Below are 19,666 nucleotides of genomic sequence, written 5' to 3' on the forward strand. Positions count from 1 at the left end.
CATATTAAGTTCTACAATGAGGCATTTCAGTATCTTTAATTCAAGTATCGAATTTTGTTGAAGATATAACTGACAATCAACCTGATTTAAACTAAACAAACCTGTATAAATGGTTTACAACAGATATCTTCGGTAAAGATATAATTTCAGCAGTGAAAAGGTCACGATGTAATTATAATTTTGCGGGATTGGCGTGATTATAACTTCCGGTCTTGTCAATTTGTCCTTAATGTAATATTATATCATACACAGGAAAGTTTAATCTAGTATTTTGCAAAGAACTTTCACAATTGTAATTGTACTGCAGGTTTTGAGATAATTTCAGCTTTGACAGATGTCTAAATCCATGTCGCTGTCTGCATTGACAGGAAACGGTTTTTTTCTCCGTTTTTATAAAACAGATTCTAAAAGTACTACCAGTTGGGAGAGATGATGACTTTGAAAAGGTATGAATTTACAGAAGTGATAAAAATCAGACTATAACATTTATCTGGTCAATGCATATGTTATAAAGTATTATATGTTATAAGAACTTGTTCATTCATTATATACATCGATTAACAAAATTAGTCATAAAAAAATATTGAGAAAAGAAATCTTTAAATGAGACACTTATCAGGTCAAAGAACAGAAAATGGTCGAAGGCATAATTGGTCTCAGACACAACAAGGAAATCCCGCACCCAGAGGCGATCTTCTGCTGACCCCAATACAAAAATGTGTTCTTGTTCAGTAAAAAAAAGGATTCCATACTAATCTCCAAAACATATAAATGAACTCAAATAAACCAAAAACAACCTTACAAGACTAGGTATCAAATGCAAAGGTGACCCAAATTTGTTTTGATATATTATTGCCGTTGCGGGAAACTAATCAGACAATGTACTCTGATATTCTTGTCACTTCAGAATAAGCTTAACGTTTTCAGATGCAGTTGCTATATTATAAACCTGAGAAGAAGGCTTGGTAATCTTCAGATTATTGACAGAAAAGATACAGTGAATTAATGAACGTCAGTTTCTAAGCCTGTATTCTTGTTTATATTGTTTTCAAAGTTTACCCTATAATTCATATCGAAAGTGAAATCTTTTTTCACAAATAAATACCTTTAAAATGACACATGTAAATTCATTTTCGTTCAGTATGTCATATCGACCTAGAAAACAGTATGATTTTTTAACAGCACTGTTAGGAGTCCTGGAAATTTAATACACAAACCTCGTAATTTACATTATTGGAAACAATCTTAGAGAAACGTATTTACTGAGAGGTACATGTACAATTACTCTTTGTTCCATATCGATGTACTGCTGTAACCTTGTTACTCGTTTACGTTATTATTGGGAAACATGGAAATCTGGCAAAATGTATTCTTTAAACTATCTTATCTTATTATATGCCTACATGGGTATTTATCTAAATTAATTTTGGTCCACAATGCTCTTCAACTTCGTAAATTATTTGGCCTTTAAAACTTTTTTGATTCGAGCGTCACTGATGAGTCTTTTGTAGACGAAATCACGTCTGACATAGTGTACAATGTTGTTCCCGGTATCTATGATGAGTTTATTCGCTATATCTTAGTTTTAGAATTAATAACATTTGATGCTATCATACTGTTATACAGTTGTAAGACTAAATAAGTTAAATTGAAAAGAAAGTTGCTACCGAGATATGGCTTATGTTCTTCTCGTATGATTTTTGACTGCATAATACAAAAAATAACTAGAGTGGTTTTGGTTGATTTCCATATGATGAAGACATAATGTTTCTATCAGTTAAACTGAAGCTAGAGCTGGCATTTCAGCTACTGCTAGTAGTCCTTTGTTAATTGATGTTTATCATTGTCATTTGTTGAGTTTGTTTTCTTTAATACTGCATTTTACCGTGAGTTAATTTATTCCCCAAAAGTTTATGGAGAAGATTGATATTTAATTCATTCTCTAAGAGTTATAAGAATAGGCTGATATTTCATAAACTATGTTTAACACTGCCACCCTTTTCAGTCTGTCAAGGAATGGCTGGCCATACTTTGTAAATCTTGTGTGTGATATTTAATGTGGCGTGCATTTAGATTAGCAAGTATACATTATTGGTGCGGGCCATCTGAAGCCCACTTTTTTGGAGAGGGACTTTCTAACTGAGTTGTAGGCCAATAATTGACCTTGTGCTGAATTTTGCTCTTTGGTCAGGTTCTTGTCTATCCAACACATGTTAACACTTTATGTCAAAAAATGGTTACAAGTAACTGAAATATGTTCCTTGGCAAAAATTCCGTTATCCTATCAAACTTGTTTTAAAAACGTATTATTGTTTGGACTGTCTACAATATCAAATTGTCTGAAATTCACTAAAACTTGATGAAATCTATGAGACATGTTACAACAACTTTGTGTCGGAAAGAATTTTCTGTTTAAATTTGTAGCACGATATCCAAAATTAGATCAATGATTCGGATTTATCCTTATATTTGTACGTCTAATGAAATTCCATTTTCATTTGTTTTTGTCAAGCTTGGCATTTTCAATATACAATTAGAATAAGTCCTTCTTATTGATAGACGATTTGAAGGAGTATATTGGTTGTTGACATTTGAAAATAGGCTTATTTTTTACTTCTGAAATAATCACATTACCATGCGTTGAAATAGAATTCTGTAAAATTAATGGTATACTCAGAACCCTAAGAGACCAAGTATATTTAATTTGTAAAAATTCTAAAGCGGAAGAACTTGATGCTCTTTCAAGATCACATTTAAATGTAAAATTAGAAATAAGTCCATTTCGTACTCATCCTTTGGATTTTGTGAAGTATAAAATGTTTAGAAGCAATTGACTCGAGAAAACATGAAATGTTGCAAAAACAACAAAACATTAAGACCTGACAGGAAAACCAAATTTTATTTTATTGAAGATTAGTAAATACATGTTTGGTTTGATTTAAGATTGATATTGATCAACCAGGTTAAAAGTAGAAACATGCATGTCCCATTGTTCTGTAAAATTAACTGTACTAAGTTCAGAAATATGTCCATTTACTTCCTACAATATCCTTTACTGATTCTAATGTCTTTTCTATCGATATGTAAGTTGTTATCGAGTTATTCATGTTATTTGAGGTTAATCAAGTTTCTGAATACTAGTGTAAGGTCAGTTTGACCAAGGAGGTTATATTAATATATAACCTCCATGGTTTGACTTAATATTTTGCATTTGTAGGGAATGTCACATAACATAAAGAATCATTTGTAACCCGTATGATGTGTGCAAATGTATGTTTCTGTTTCTGTGTCTTGTGTAATCTTTGAATCTTTTAGGTATAAATAGTTCTCTTGTTATTTTCTTAATAATAGTCGGTACAATCTTTAACATGTTTCCTACGTTTAATTTTAAAGTTGATTGATTTGATATTTTAGTTCAAGATATGCAGTTTTATAATTGTCGAATACTTGTATGTTTCCACATGTTACACCATTGGTAGAGGAAATATTTTGAAACATTATATATCTTTTGTTTAAGACGATATTAAACGAATCTCTGGACAATTTACACAATGTAATCATAAAACGAGAATTACTGATTTGAAATTAATCGTTCATCAATTCTGCTGCTGCCTTGTCTAGTATATTGCCGTCAGAGTGATCAACAATTCTCATAAAATATCTGGAGACATGGATTCTTATGATCATTATATAACATGTATAATCTATTTGTTTCATTTTCATAACAAGTAATTTCCTTTATTTCGCAATGCAGCATATCAAAATGTAGTTAGTTTGAAAACCTGTGGTAAATGAATGTTGATTTTAGTTTTAAATTATACAATGCCGATGTGTGTAAAGAAAGATATTAAATATAGAATAAGAAGATGTGATATGATTTTCAATGAGACATCGCTCCACAAGAGTCAAAACTACAAAGGTCAGAATATAAAAGGTCATATGTACCATTTTGTATTACCTGCATCTTAATCAAAAGCATTGAAAGGAGTAGGGGCAATAAGGCTCTTATTTGGCCCAAAAATTACTGCAAATTTTGAAGTTATCACACATATTCTTAAATTACTGAAAACTTGTCTAAGGTATAAGGTACAAACAAAAACAAAACAAAATTGACATCAAACAAGTTACCATGGCAACAAATCCTAACCTAATTTGCATATTTTGTTAAATTTCGTGATTTTCGTTGTTTTTTCATCAAATTTTAAGTATATTTTAGACTGAAAAAGTATGTGCGCACCCAAGAAACAACTTTATATTTGATGAGATAATGCCAATAGTTATAATAAAGCTTTTGTCAAATTATTGTGTTGTTTCTTGGCTGCGCAGGATGTTTCCACAACAGAAATAAAGTCAGAAAACTGCATAAATTCTGTATTTTCATGGTTTTTGTGAAAACAGTACATATTATGACGTAATTCTGACGTCATCAGATAAAAATCTACATGTTTTACATTTATATTTCTTGACCCTATGCATTTCTAAACATTATGTGCCAATTTAAAATAGTTATCAAACATTTCATTTTCTTGGGCCAAAACTAGGCCTTAATGCCCCTACTCCTTTGTTTGCTTAATTTGGTTAAAACAAAATGCGTGACGAAATTATGCATATGATACGATTAGGTGGTAAATAAAGTGTAGGTTGATTAAATTTCATCAAGATCGAGAGAGCTCGATAATTTAAAAACATACATTCAAATATCGGAACGAGATCAGAATATATAAAAAAGACATTTTGCTTTGTTTTATGAGACGAGAAGTAATTGGCCGTACACTAATTTGTACATTATATAGAAGTAATTGGCCGTACACTAATTTGTACATTATATAGAAGGAATCGGCAATAAATCAATTGAGGCAATCTTTCAGGACCTTATCTTTTCTATTAATAAAAAGCGATAAGATTTTCCTGAAGTGCTCTTGACAAGCGACAACGACTTTGTTTATGCCTTTAGTAGATTGAAAATGGAAATGCTACGAAATTGGTTTGCTTTTATCATATATATCGGAATAAGAAAATACTCTTTGTAAACGTTCTAGTGTGGTCTATTTAATTTAGCAGAATTGTTAAAAACACAAGTACAAAAATAATACCTTCATCAATGGGAATAATTTATACAGTTATACAATTATAACTAACTGCATATATGTATACGAGGGCGCTGGATCATTACGAGTAACTACGTAATAAAGAAACTAAATAAACGCCTGAAAAGTATACAAAACGACACCGATTATTAAAAAAGTGAACATTAGATGTAAGTACAAATGTATATTCATCGTTATAATGATGTGAGTACTTTCATACTTTCGGAGATAATGCCAATTGATTTTTTTTTAAATGCAAATGTAAAGGAATCACATAGGTATTGAAAAATATTTAATTTTCTAATTATTAATTGAATTTTCTTTATACTCCCTGTTCTTCATATTTTTTAATAAGTACATGCCATTGCCATTACAATTTTGCTTTCATTGGTAATGAGATGATAGAAAATTATCCATGACATTTTAAGAGAAGGCACATGTGTCGGGTATAATCGTCTCAAACTTACTTGACAGGTCCTAGTTTAGTCATGGTGAGTATATGAACGAACACTTACTGGTTGGGTCCAAGCCTGGAAGTGGCGGGCATGGTAGGAACACGGTAGTTTCAGCTGCCACTGAAGGCCAACACAACACTTTATCCCAGGTGCCGTTACAATACATTTTACCTGCAACAAAAACAAATGCATGGTTATTAAATTGTCCAATTAATGTAACTGTTGCAAACATTTAATAACAATGAAGATAAAAAAATTTTAATAGGGATAAAAAAAGATTCACTATCGTTTGATATTTTCTAGTTTTGACTTTAAATTATGCCATCATTCTGTGTAAATATCCTACTAATGTAATATTATAACGACCTTATTTTGGTATTACAATTATTTCTTAATATGTATTCACAGACAAATTCCCACTACCTGGAATTATTTGTTAGTTCGTGCGCGCGTAACTCCCTAAAAAAACGTTAATCTACTCAATATATTTCATTCAATAGTGATTATTAAGCAAAAATGACATGACAAATTGAAATGGAATTTTGAATCGTGACCACAACAAAATGTTTGAACTCAAAAAACATGATATGAGAGGACACAAAAAGATATCCTTCCAGATATACTTACATTCTTTGAATTTTTGTGTAATCTTTTATTTGAATCTTAAAATATGTATGAGAAGTACGATAAGCATGTAATCAGAATAAAGTTCTTATAAGAATAAGTGTTGGTGTCTTTATCATTTTGTTTTACGGATTATACCTATATAAATAAATTTGGTGTTTTTACTGTCTTCTGATTGGTTAAAATTATTAGTTTTATTTTCAATGTTGTCAATTTTGATGGCGACACGCCCACTCTGACGTTGTGTATTCATGCGCCAACATGTGTGTACATTGTTATTGTTAATATAAATAATATAGAAAGATCTTTGAGCCTTATTTTTGACAGAAATTTATTTATAATAAATGGCAATAATTTATTTTGATTTTATTGAACCATAAAACTAATTTTTGACTCTTCACATTTTACATAATCCGCTTCGCGGATTACTCAATGTGAAGAGTCAAAAATTAGTTTTATGGTTCGATAAATTCAAAATGAATAATAGCCATTTATTAAATAAACTCAAAATGAGCAATCATTAGCAATGCCATTCTCTGTACATTTTATATGTCTATACAGCAAATTACAACAGAAATAATTTTCCGGAAAAATTGTATTCATGGACCGATTAGCCCTATATATTAGCGATTATACCATAGAGGCAAATTGTTTGACAAAGCTATTGCATTGTAGGCATACATACGTGGTTATGATTTGAAGTGTTTGCATGAGTTTTGATAATTTTGAATATGTGATTCAAGGAAATATAAGTAAGGTCTAATGCTTTATCATCGATCATGAACATGACAAATATATATAAGAATATGTGGTATGAGTGCAAATAAGAAAACATTCCATCCAAGTCACAATTTGTTCAAGTAAATCATTAAAGGTCAATGTACGGTCTTCAACACGAAGCCTTGACTACCACCGAAAATCAAATTTAAAGGGACCCAAAAATGACTACTGTAAAATCATTCGAACGGGGAAACAAACAGTCTAATCTTGATAAAAAAATCGAGAAAGCCTTATGAATCAATAAAAGACAACTATGGAGCAACAGGTTCATGACCGTCAGTATGTTTTGTTCGCACATCGTTGTTAATATAATGGAATGTGATGCCATTGTCATACAAGTGATAGGTTCAGCTAGCAATAAAACTAGATTAAGTCCACCATGTTCTACATGAGAAAATGTCTGTATGAAGTCAGGTATATTACAGTTGTTGTCCATTCGTTTGATGAGTTTGAACTTTTGATTTAGTTATTTGAATATGAACTTTCAGTTTGGAATTATCCTCGGAGTTCAGTATTTTTTTTTTATTTTAATTTTTGAAAACAAAACATATTTACTTTATTGACAGAACCATGTGTACCTTTGATAACTATGAAGAAGTACCAATAAATGAACGAAAGGGAAACAACATAAAATTAATATACGTCTTGCTTTCAAAGAAAAGTTGAAACAAAATTCCATAAATGTTTTCATATACGATATGAAAAAGAAAGTCAGACATCAAGATTGCCTGAAGCATAATGATACTAATAACGTGTGCATTTATTTCTTGTCTCTTGTGTATTAGCTTACAAATTGATTGAAGTTTTATTTCCGACATTAAGCTCAAATGACACATTGGGTAGAAACTGAAACCATTCAAATTCCTTGCTTAATTTTGTAGTCGTAGAAAATCATTATCAATAGAAAATTAAGTATAACGACTGTATATATTTTCTGTTTTAATAAGTGACAATCAAATTAATCACGGCAAGGCATATACGTATGAAATATCGCTATGACAAATGATATATCGTTCGGAAATGAATTCCATTAATTGCGAGGGTGACAGCTAGAATTATGAAGTAAAATTTAACTAATGAGTTGCATAGACTACAGTTTAGTATTGTATTGCAATTATAGAGAATGAACAATTTTTGTGAATAAAAAAATATGGCATCTTGAAATGAAAATGAAAAAAGGCGATTCCTAATCAGAAAAAATCACTGCTTCAAAATCCTAAATTATTGCTGCTTGTTATGAAAATACGAAAAAAAGGAATTGCATGTCATAAATGTAGCCATTTCCTTGGTATATATAATAGAAAGCTCCTGATTTTGATTTTCCAAAGCATGCACATAAAACATGTAGATCAAAGAAAAAAAGCACAATTCAGACTAAGATGTCGATTGTAAAACTTAAGAAATCCTGAAGCAAAATTCATTAAAACAAGTATAAAGTGATAAGCAACGAAAGTAAGAATTTACCGTATATTAATATGCTGAAAAAATCCGAATCTTTATATATTTATGTAAAACTTAAAACACTGACGTTTAATAAATCAAATTATACCATTACATATTAAAATTAATTTCAAATAAAATATTTCTGCGGTACATTAAAAATGCAGGTAATAAGACTTACAGCGTAAACCATGTATTGTCGAAAGTTTGAAAAAACAACATATATGTGTTACGAAACGTTAAACAAACTTTTCAACGGAAATCACACCGTGTATACTACTAGTAATAGTTCATTGAGCGTATGCAAAAAGTGGTTTTTTTTCTTTGATATAAGCACTTACATACTTTCAAGTATGTTTTATAATCGTCCCCAGTGATCTAGTTCTTGCAGTAACAGCTGATTAAACATTAAAATCTCCGGAGCGCATTATTGCAAATTCACTTTTCTTGGGCATATAAATTGCTGTCTGGTTGACCTATATCGACATTTCTTTAACTCATCTTACACAACTTTTTAATTTAAGCACTAGATTGCAATAATTGAATCATTCGAAATCTATCGTGCTGTCAAGATCTTGGAAATATAGCCATTTAGACAGTTAGCAATTTGAGTTTGAATGTCCCTGAAGTATCTTTAGCAACATCCATTTTATCATGTACTGACATCGTTGATCTGCTTCTAATATTGTGTCCTTCAATGAATATATAAAGAGTTAAAGTAAGGTTCGTTTTAAAGAGACCTACTATATAACTACATGCGTTCGATTGCGTAGATGCATTGTATCTGATACAACTAGATTCGTCCGTTCAGACAAATTATAGTGTAGAAATTCGACGATGAAATATTGTCATTGCATGGACAACAGTTATGTTTAAAGTTTTCATTAATTTGTTGTGTGTTGCTAGCTTGCTGTCTCATTGACTTATATTTTAAATATGCTGATACGTATCCGATCATACACCAGCAGTTCCTAAACTGCTATATGAAAGATGTATTCCATTTGAAACATCAAGGCTAAAGAATTGGCAAATCTTGATTAATTGTTTGTTTTCAGGTTAAATTACTTTCTCAGCCTTTACTTTTGTGATTTGCTAATTAAAGGAAGTATTAATTTGAACAATTGTACCATCTAAGAATCAAATGCTTATATTCATCATTTTATTGGGATGTTAAAGCGTTGACTGAAGCACGATTTATATGCGGCATAATATAGAAGTGTAAGCACGATCAACGATTTTTCAACCCATAAAGATTATAAAAGAAGCACTTTTAAAATTCTTATAATTACATTTTAAAGCCACAACCATGAACATATGAGTTATAATAATAATTTTCTTTGTTTTTAAATGCACAATTTTCACATTGTTACAGATATATTGTGTATTAATTTATGTTGTATTCTACATGAATATGAAATATGATCTTTGATTACCTCCGAATGCTTCTCAGCATTGATTGACACTGTTGCTCGGGTCTAGGTTCATATAAACTGTAGTTTTCACGCAATGTACTGTCTGAAATTGACATTTTATGAAAACGATTGTGAGAGCTGTTGTTATAATACCGAAACAATGTTTTGGACAATAAAAACCACGTTTTATTTGTTAACGGGAATTTTATGTTTGTATAATGATTTGTTTTTGGTTATTATGTTGTAAGTGTCAACTACATAGAACCAAGGATGAACTGTTTACAAGTGGTTAATAAGTGCCATAAACCAAGTTCCATTCACTTCTGTTCAAATTACCACTTCTAGTCCTTTATTACCAATTGTTCCAATTCGTAGGTTTATGATTTGCATGTAATGTCACTGGTCTGTTGTCATCGCTTTGGTATTCATCTAGAGGTTCAGGGTATTGCTGTTTTCTCATTAAAGTTCATATGGACTTTATATTATTGAAGACGTGTTTTATTGCTCTAATGTAAAGAAATGAGCGACATTAAGGAAAACATTATTGCAATAAGTGGGAATATAGATTTTTGTACTCCGTGGATTTTATTCTCTTAATGTGGCTTTTGCATCAAATCATGTCAGAAGAGTTTCTACATAGAAATAACAGATGCTTGCCAATACGACAGCAACCTAAAGACAGAAATAATCCAAATTAATCAACAGGTCAAACTTTAGTGGTCTACGAAGATGCATTGCTTTATAATGTTTTGTCCACATTACATATATTTGTAATAATCGTGCTCTTCCTATGTCGATACAGAATGAAGATAAAAAAAATACATTACTGTGGTATTTTTACGTCAATGTTTTTCCTGAATGGAGACACGGTATGGTCTGTATATATGTGTGCGTTTATATTGTAGGAAAACTTTCACCAAATGATTATTGAGAAGAGTTCAATTTTGATATATTTTAAACTAAATCAGCATACACCAATTAAGAAAAGGTTACTATGTAATATAATAATACTAATGATAATTAAATGGAAACATCATAAGCGACATGCACAAAAGAATTGTCCATTAGGTTGACAAAAATTCTATCCGGTAGGAAAAACTATGAAGTTAAACTGTTTACTTGCGAAGTGTTATTTACTATATGTGGATTTTCCTTATTTCCATCTAAAATAAAACTCTGAAGAACTACAGGATAATTTAAAATCTCGATCTTTCTCTGAAATTAATTCTAGCAAAACTTTTGATTTGCAAGCCTGTATACCACCATTCCCCATGGGAAATTAAAACAATGTATAAAAGAAATAATCCACAATGTGGAAATATAAAAATGGAAGCATACACTATAAATTTATTGTTTCGGAATGCAATATGGCATATTTGTTAACAAAAAACACAAAGGTAAAACATGCTACACAGAGAAACAAGTTAGAGTCTTTTTTATTGATAACAAAATGTGACTAATTTGGTGGTAGAACGTTTATAAAAAAATGTCCGTATTTCTCTTAGGGCAAACTGTGTGCCTGTCGTTGCAGACTTCTTTTGATCCTCATATATTATTTCAGACATCAAAGAAGCCAGATCTTTTAAATTCATCTCCATATATAATAGTTACAATAACATTTCCTCAATAACTAGAAATTAAAGAAACAACATACAAGACTTCTCCGCCTCATTTTTAGAAATATACCCCTTATATGACAAGTAGTCATCTCAGTACCAGAACGTATGACAAGCTAGACGATTTACATTTTGAATTTATCAGTCTGCTTCCTCTAAGTAACAATGTTTCAAATTCAACTGCAAATGGGGTATACATTTCCAAACACATTCGGTATTTAAGAGCTGCAGTTGCTACCCAGAATTTATAGAACATCACACGTGTCTGGGCAGACTGTTATGTAAAAACTGATTTGTACTCCCTTTTCTAAAGAAAGTTCATCTGAAGATCCCATGACCTTGTTGTTGATATTCAATATAAACTTCACAAATAATTGATGGTCTTGAAGTATAGATTCTAGTTGTATTGACGTTATTTATTATCTCAATTGCGTTATAGTTTTATTTCATTTGTGTTTGTAATTATTAAGTTTTACTGCTTAGTCAGTATTTGGTTATATTATTTTGTCGTGGCAAGATACTTATTCTTTCCGCCGATGTGTTATTGGGCTGTTATTTTCGCTTATGTGCTTTGTCTATATGCATTTTTTTCTTTGTTGGCTTATTTGTTTGTAATAATAGTGATAAAGATTTTAACACAATGTTGACTGCTGTATCCCTATTTTGACATTATGACTATTATGTCTGTTTGTTTGGTTTACATATGATGTCAACATTATGGAATTTTATGCGAATGCCATACAAGTTCGAAGTTAAGCTACCTATAAAACCATTATCCCCTATTTCCTACATAATGAATTGCCTCTACCAAGTCAGGAACATGACAGTTGTTTCCCATTCGTTTAGTTTGTTAATGCTTTTAATTCTAAAATTTGTTAAGGGACTTTCCGTTTTGAAATTTCATTGGTAATCGGTATTTCTGATATGATTTTTTTTCGGCACGTCAACATTAATTTTAATATCCTGTTTTCTCCACATTATGTAAACAGCTCAATTCGTTTTATCTGTGCAATCATATAATAAAATTGAGAATGGAAATGGGGAATGTGTCAAAGAGACAACAACCCGACCATAGAAAAAAACCAGCAGAAGGTCACCAACAGGTCTTCAATGTAGCGAGAAATTTTTCGCACCCGAAGGCGTCCTTCAGATGACCCCTAATCAAATTTATACTAGTTCAGTGATAATGACCGCCATACTAATTTCCCAATTGTACACAAGAAACTGAAATTAAAATAATACAAGACTAACAAAGGCAAGAGGCACCTGACTTGGGACAGGCACAAACATGCGATGGGGTTAAACATGTTTGTGAGATCTCAACCCTCCCCCTATACAGCTAGCCAATGTAGAAAAGTAAACGCATAACAATACCCACAGTACAGATAGCCATAATAGTGCAGATGTATTATGTAGGTGTTAAGAAAAGTAAAACACACCGATTACTTTGAACCTTATGCGTCTTTTCGTTAAGGTGATCAGTTATAGTCCAAAGCGACACTAATATAAGCACCATATTCCACCTCTTGTAATGATAATGATTGAAGCAGATTTTTTTGCTCATTCTGTCGACATATCACGTTCCAGAGACCCCATCAGATAAGTCTTAACATGTTCGAACCAATTAATATGTTTTATTTCTCAAGTTCTCAAACGATATTTAAAACGACAGATTCAAATCATATTTTCGTCCGTTTCTAAATTGAAGTCACGTGTTCCTACGAAACAAACAAGAATAAAAAGACTGAGTTATGTAATATTCTGTTAATAATTCCATGTGCGAATGTTATTTTCATCCAAATGCACTGAATTGGAAAATTGTGTAATTGCTTGAATGTAGTTTCCTATATACTGTTCAATCAAATGATGCTCTTCTAGAGAATCTGTATTTATATCAATCGATGAGAACTCTCCACTATAGAATTATTTCTTCATTAGAAGAAACCTTTGCTCCCGTGGATGGATAAATTTGATTCACCGATTTTATTTGTCAAAAACGTTAATGCATTCTATTTTTGTCAAAAAGATGAAATAGGCCAAACAGTGGGTTTCAAAAATAAATAAATTGTAAAGTGGTCAAACCAAAAACTAATGGTTTCAACCTCTTAGCAAAGATAAATACTGCCTGTTCCTTTTTCTATTGTGGTTTGACAATTGTGGATCAAATTTTCTAACTGCCATAAACCATTTAAAACCAGGCATTTTTAAACCATTAACAACATGATTTGCTTTTGTTTGTATATTACTACATGGTTGTATCATGAAATTCACGGTAACGTTGCATCCACGGACTGGAACTGCTCTCTATTTATTTGGATATTTATTTTAATTCAACGTCTCTTTTTTTCAAACATATATTCAAAGTTGTAATGTTACAAACAAGTATACAATGGTATACCGGTATATGAACATTGATTAAAAGTCTTGTCATTCAATATAGATTGTCATGATTTGGTTTGCAGTGTGAATTTACGATTATCATTCACATCAAACTTGAATCCTTTTTTTAAAATCTTTAAACACTATCCTATGATTCACCTTGTACAACATTCATTAATTGTCATTGCTGTTTTTTCGGTGATAATGTAAAAGAATGATTATTACATTAACTCCTTCTTCTATGTACATGAACTGCTACTGTTAGCACTTGCTGTGAACTAAGATCTGTGTGTCTCTATTTTCAAACAATTATAATCCAATTTGCCCAACCAGAATGGATATATTCTAGATTTGGTATGAAAAGGTGCATTAGCTGTCAGATAAACATGTTTATTTCAAAACATACTTAAACAGTTATCCAAATTACAAAATAACCTACATAACCAACTACAAATGCTTATACTCGCTTATATGTATCAGATTTTCGTAAGTATCATAGACTAGACCATCGACCTCTGTAAAAATGTTGAGGGTCTGTGACCTGATATCAACATGAATATGATCATAGTTCAATGATGCCCCACTCTTACTATCATTTCCTATGTTTAGTGAACTATGACATATCGCATTAGTATTAGAAATATCATATTATAGGTAATAGGTGTACTCAGTTTCGAGTTGCTTGGACTTCAAAATTTTAACCTGAATCGAAATAGACTAACAAACGAACAGACGGACGAACAAACTGACGCACAGACCGAAAAACATAATGCCCATAAATTGGACAAGATAAATGCTTATCAACAGACAGATAATCACGTTATATTGTATACTGAATATCTTTCAGGTCTGATCTATTTTATGACATAGATTTAAAAATCTGTAAATTCTCAGTTTAACCTGTAAATGAATAATTTTTTTGTGGATCTAATGAGTCAACGAAATGGTTCAGCCCTCAAGTTGTTTCATCTTCAAGTTGAAATGCTCTTCTTTGCATGAAATCCACCTAGTATATGCGTACAACAATAAGGTTAAATTATTGACAATACAATACTCAATACTATTAATTGATTAGCGATAACTTGGCGCTAATTTTGACAAATTTGGACCAAAACTCTGAATCATTTTCGATCAATCGTACCTTCCTACAGCTAATAGATAAAGGAAGATGTTGTGTGAGTGCCAAAGAGACACCTCTCCATCCAAATAATAACTTAAAAAAGTAAACCTTGAAGAGATGCAATTTAAACTCACCGACTGTGCATTAGATTTTTTGTTCGCAATGTGCAGTTTTATTGTAAGTGTAGGTCATCTTTCTAGTGATACTAGTTTACTGTAATGAATTTAATGTATGTATATATATATATATACAAATACTTTCAATGTCGTAATTTGATTTTGCCATTATTAAGATCTACTGTTTTCCCATTTATATTCCCATTCAAATTACAAACCATGGATATTGCAAAAGAGGGCGTCCGCCCATTTTTTATTTTTATTATTCTATTTTTTAATAAACGAGGTTATTTCTTATGGTACTAATACTGTAAACGCTTTTAAATATCAGTTTAATGTGTTTGACGATAAATCTGAATTCATTGATTTTGACTGAATGCAATTATAGTCATACAGTGATACGAGTATACGATTGCCCTCAACACGAATCTTTTAGCTTTCTGTGATGCCTTTCCAATTGTTTTTTTATGCAGAATGATGTACACATTTCATAGGACTAGAATATAAACTAGAAAGATAATGTCCTGTTATGATTTCTCATATGATATCACATAATGCAAGGCAGAAACATTAATAGACTATTTTCTTCACGCTAATTAGATTCCCTAAAATTAGTACTTTCAATTCATTATTAAGCACATATTTCTGTACATAATTGCCAGTAGATTCTTGTTAAATGCTTTCTTTATATTGGATTTAGATTTCCTCTATTTATCTTCTGGCATTTTTATAGAAGAAAGCTTTTGGAATTTGTTTAGATTCTTCTCATCATGTTTTATTATACCGTAATCCAATTTAATTTTGTAATTGCAGTTGATATTTATAGAAGAAGACTTTAAATCACGTAAATGAGGTTGTGCTGATCAACGCTGGAAATGATAATGAATTATTCTCACTTTAAAGGGCAGAAAATGTTTCAATTTCAGTAGTAGCATTGAAATTTAAACTCAAGGCATAAAACCTCAAACAATTTACATTATAAAAATTAGTTTGAATTACGTTGATTTTTTTGTAATAATGGTACTTAATACTTTTAGGAACTTTATTATGGTTCCAACAGACTGTATATAGCTAGCAGCTAATGTCGAAAGCTTCGTATTTGCAGCTATGATCATTGAAAGCTCATTTTCTTGCTAAATTATAAGTGACTGTAGTTTCACTAGATGTTCTTAAACTAACAATTTATATTTATTTATTCATAATTTTTTTCTTTTTTTGTATTATTTCATGTGTACCATTATCGATTTTGGCCTTTCAGAAATATTATTATCATCCACCTATTATGAACCACATATCATACTATAAAATAAAAGAGTTTATGAAATTGAATCATATATTTGTATTCTTTTTCACTAGGCCAGTACTTCAATCAACATACTAGAAGACTTATGTATCATTAAACTATATTAAACCTGAACGCTGTTTTACAGTTCAGTCAGAAATACTCAAATGAAGCAATAATATTAAGGTTAATTTAATATTGATTTGATAATTGTCGTATCCTTAAATGGATATTGCATGTTATTTAATTACGAATATGATTATGTTATGTACTTATTAACTTCTTTATTGGTTTATTGTATTAAGGTGACAAAAGAAATATCTTCACTACATTAGACTTTTCAAATGCAATTTAACAATAAAGATGGAACAAAAATAGAAAATCAAATATCAACGACAAAAAAATCCCAAGTAAGAATTGCAAAGACCATGATTTGTCTCAAGACTATTTAGATACAACTAATAAGTGTCAATAAGATACATGTAACTATCAATACATTCACAAACAAAAACACAAATGAGATACGGGTATACGTTACAATTACAGGTCGCCGCCCCGTAATGACAAAATGTTAAATGTTTCAAAATAGAAAACTATCGTACATTTTTTGTGGAATAATATTTTTACAACAAAGGACGAACAACAACTATGCCATGTTTGCACTTCACTCGTTCGATGTGTAATGACTATAGATTTTTTTATTCCGAATAAATTATTTATTCATTATATGAAATTGAGATTTGTACAAGCTATTGCGAGAAGCCCTATATCTGCATTCCAATTTATATTTATAGTTTGATCTGATGCTGTTTTCTTACATATGCCACTGTCGGAGAGTGCTCACAAACATGGTAAACCATGCCAAACTGCGTATATACCTGTTCTAAGCGTTAGATGTTATTGTTATTTAGCGTCTGTTATAGGTACTTACCGCTTACTGTTTTCTATTATCTTAAATTAAACCGTTAGTTTTATGTGTTGTAATGTTGCACATTTGATAATCGTGTGCATTTAAACATACTATCTGGTATGAATTTCATTAGTTGTGGTAATCCGTATGGTGAACTATACAAATTATAGTTATGTACACCCTTGTCTTTTAATTTTGGTCTGCCAAATACATTGTAAATGTGTTTAATTGGATCACTGAAATCCTTCACAGCATCCCAATATTTATGCCTGTATGTGTAATGTCGAATCAAACCAGATACGAATGTGTTCTTTAACATGTTTGACACGGGTAACTTTCAACTGTACGTTTAACAGTTTTTGTAAATCATAAATATAACTTGACTTATGGAAAACTGTAAAAAAAACTTTAAAGATCTATGTATGAAAATATCGAAATTTTGAAGGATAGATTAACATCGATTGATTGATCCTGAATATTTGCACAAAAGGAACATTATACCATACGTTAACTTTGTGTGAAGAGATGTTGAATAGGGAATGGGTACAAGTTAATTCGGTAAAAGGCAAACACAACGTTTGTTGAGTATGCCAAAATGAGACAGCGACCAACACTATGATACCAAGTTTAATCTTAAAAAATCTTAAAAAAAAGGGTATTAGGGCCATCTTTTTCTAAATTGTCGACTTTAATCTTAGACCTTGGAATTTTTAACAGTATTCTTGGAAATATCAACGTTAATCTTGGAATTTCAAACTTAAACTATTATAATATAACAAGCACTGGTTATTAATTTTGCTTACGAGAACAGATGAGATACTGCAGTTTCTGTCTTTTGTAGACGAAACGCAAAAATTAAAAACTGGTATTTCTATGTTACTCGAGTATATTCGTTACGACATAAGGAACATATCCGATTTTATCTGTGAAACGGTTATTCCATAACAGTAAAAAAACTCGTTATGGTGTCCGTAAAATTTTCGAAGGGATGATTTTAACTTCACCATTTTTAACTCTTGGTTAAATAGCTTCCTTGTGAGTAGCACTCCTCTATCAAGGTAATCATGATAGGAAATCAATCGGGAGATATATACTCCATATACAGGCGCTTCTGGAATGTTGCTACATAGAAACGTATAACATGAACAACACGATGGGTGCCTCATGTGGAGCAGGATATGCGTACCTTTCCGTAGCACCTGAGATCACCCCAGTTTTTGGTGGGGTTCATGTTGCTAATACTTTAGTTTTATGTTGTGTCATGTCATGTGTACTATTGTTTATCTGTTTATCTTTATAATTTTTAGCCATAGCTTGTTTATTTTCGATTTATGAGTTTGACTATCCCTTTGTTATCTTTCGTCCCTCTTTTGTATGAAACTCGCATTGAATTCCGTTATATTGACACCAATGTATGAGCAAAACAAATAGGCATTATAGGTAAAAACGTTAAACATGTTGATACAGCAATCTGCATTGTGTTCAAATCTTAATCACTTTAATAAAAAAATAACTTTTTCAACAAAGAATCATAAAGTGATATATAGACTAAATATATAAGCAAATACGAAAGACAATAACTCATATTTGTCCATATCACAATAACACAATAGTGGAATGTTTAAGTACTAAGCAACGACATAGGTATATTATATGTAATGTCACAGCCGAAGAAAGGACAAAACACTTAAAGACAAGCATATGTGTGAAGTTGATACGGAATATTTCTATATCCTTGGATTGTTGCTCAGACAATTGAGATGTTTTAAAATATATGAGTAGCATCGGTTACTTTCTGAATACCAAATAAAGTCGGAAATATGTTTATAATATGCAGGTGCAGGTGCTAAGGTGGGAACCTTTTTCAAATGTTTTTCAAATATTGATAAAATACTGTGTTGTTTAAGCCCTGAATATTTGAACTTAATTTGTGAAAGCCCCTGCTCTCGTACTCTTTATGTCTGTACAAAGCATAAATAGACATAGGAAGATGTGGTGTGAGTGTCAATGAGACAACTCTCCATCCAAATAGCAATTTATAAAAGTAAAACCTTTTATCCTGTCAATGACTTTATTTGATTGTGTTATGTTTAATACTGTACATCATGTCCTTTTTAAATTGATTTGCATGTATGTGTTTCCCCCGACATGGACGGCCTACTGTACAATGTGAATTTTGCTCCTTGTTGGTGATCATGTTGTGACCCGTGAAACTATGTTTTCGTCCTTTTACGTTGGTTTTGTGTGGATAGTTGTCACTGTTTAAACATATAACACATCCTTATATTTATTATGTATCTTAATTCAAATAAAATGAATAGCATCAGCCAAAATGATATACATATACTCCAATATAATCTAGTTTTTTCATGGATAGACGCATTAACTTCCCATGTTATCATACAAGTAAAATAGGACAGTTTTTACAGATATGATTTTCAAGTT

At 31.0% G+C, this 19,666-nt stretch overlaps 1 protein-coding gene across 2 annotated transcripts in view; it reads right to left on the minus strand.

The window, feature by feature from the left end:
• LOC134704915 (PDF receptor-like) overlaps nucleotides 1-19,666 on the minus strand; it is a 96,437-nt gene that overhangs the window by 21,355 nt on the left and 55,416 nt on the right. For both annotated transcript variants that reach the window (XM_063563697.1, XM_063563698.1), the window contains exon 4: nucleotides 5,603-5,713. In XM_063563697.1, coding sequence (XP_063419767.1) covers nucleotides 5,603-5,713 — 111 coding nt within the window. The remainder of the gene's footprint in view (nucleotides 1-5,602; nucleotides 5,714-19,666) is intronic.

This window comes from Mytilus trossulus, chromosome 2 (assembly GCF_036588685.1).
Source record: "Mytilus trossulus isolate FHL-02 chromosome 2, PNRI_Mtr1.1.1.hap1, whole genome shotgun sequence".
Classification (NCBI taxonomy): domain Eukaryota; kingdom Metazoa; phylum Mollusca; class Bivalvia; order Mytilida; family Mytilidae; genus Mytilus; species Mytilus trossulus.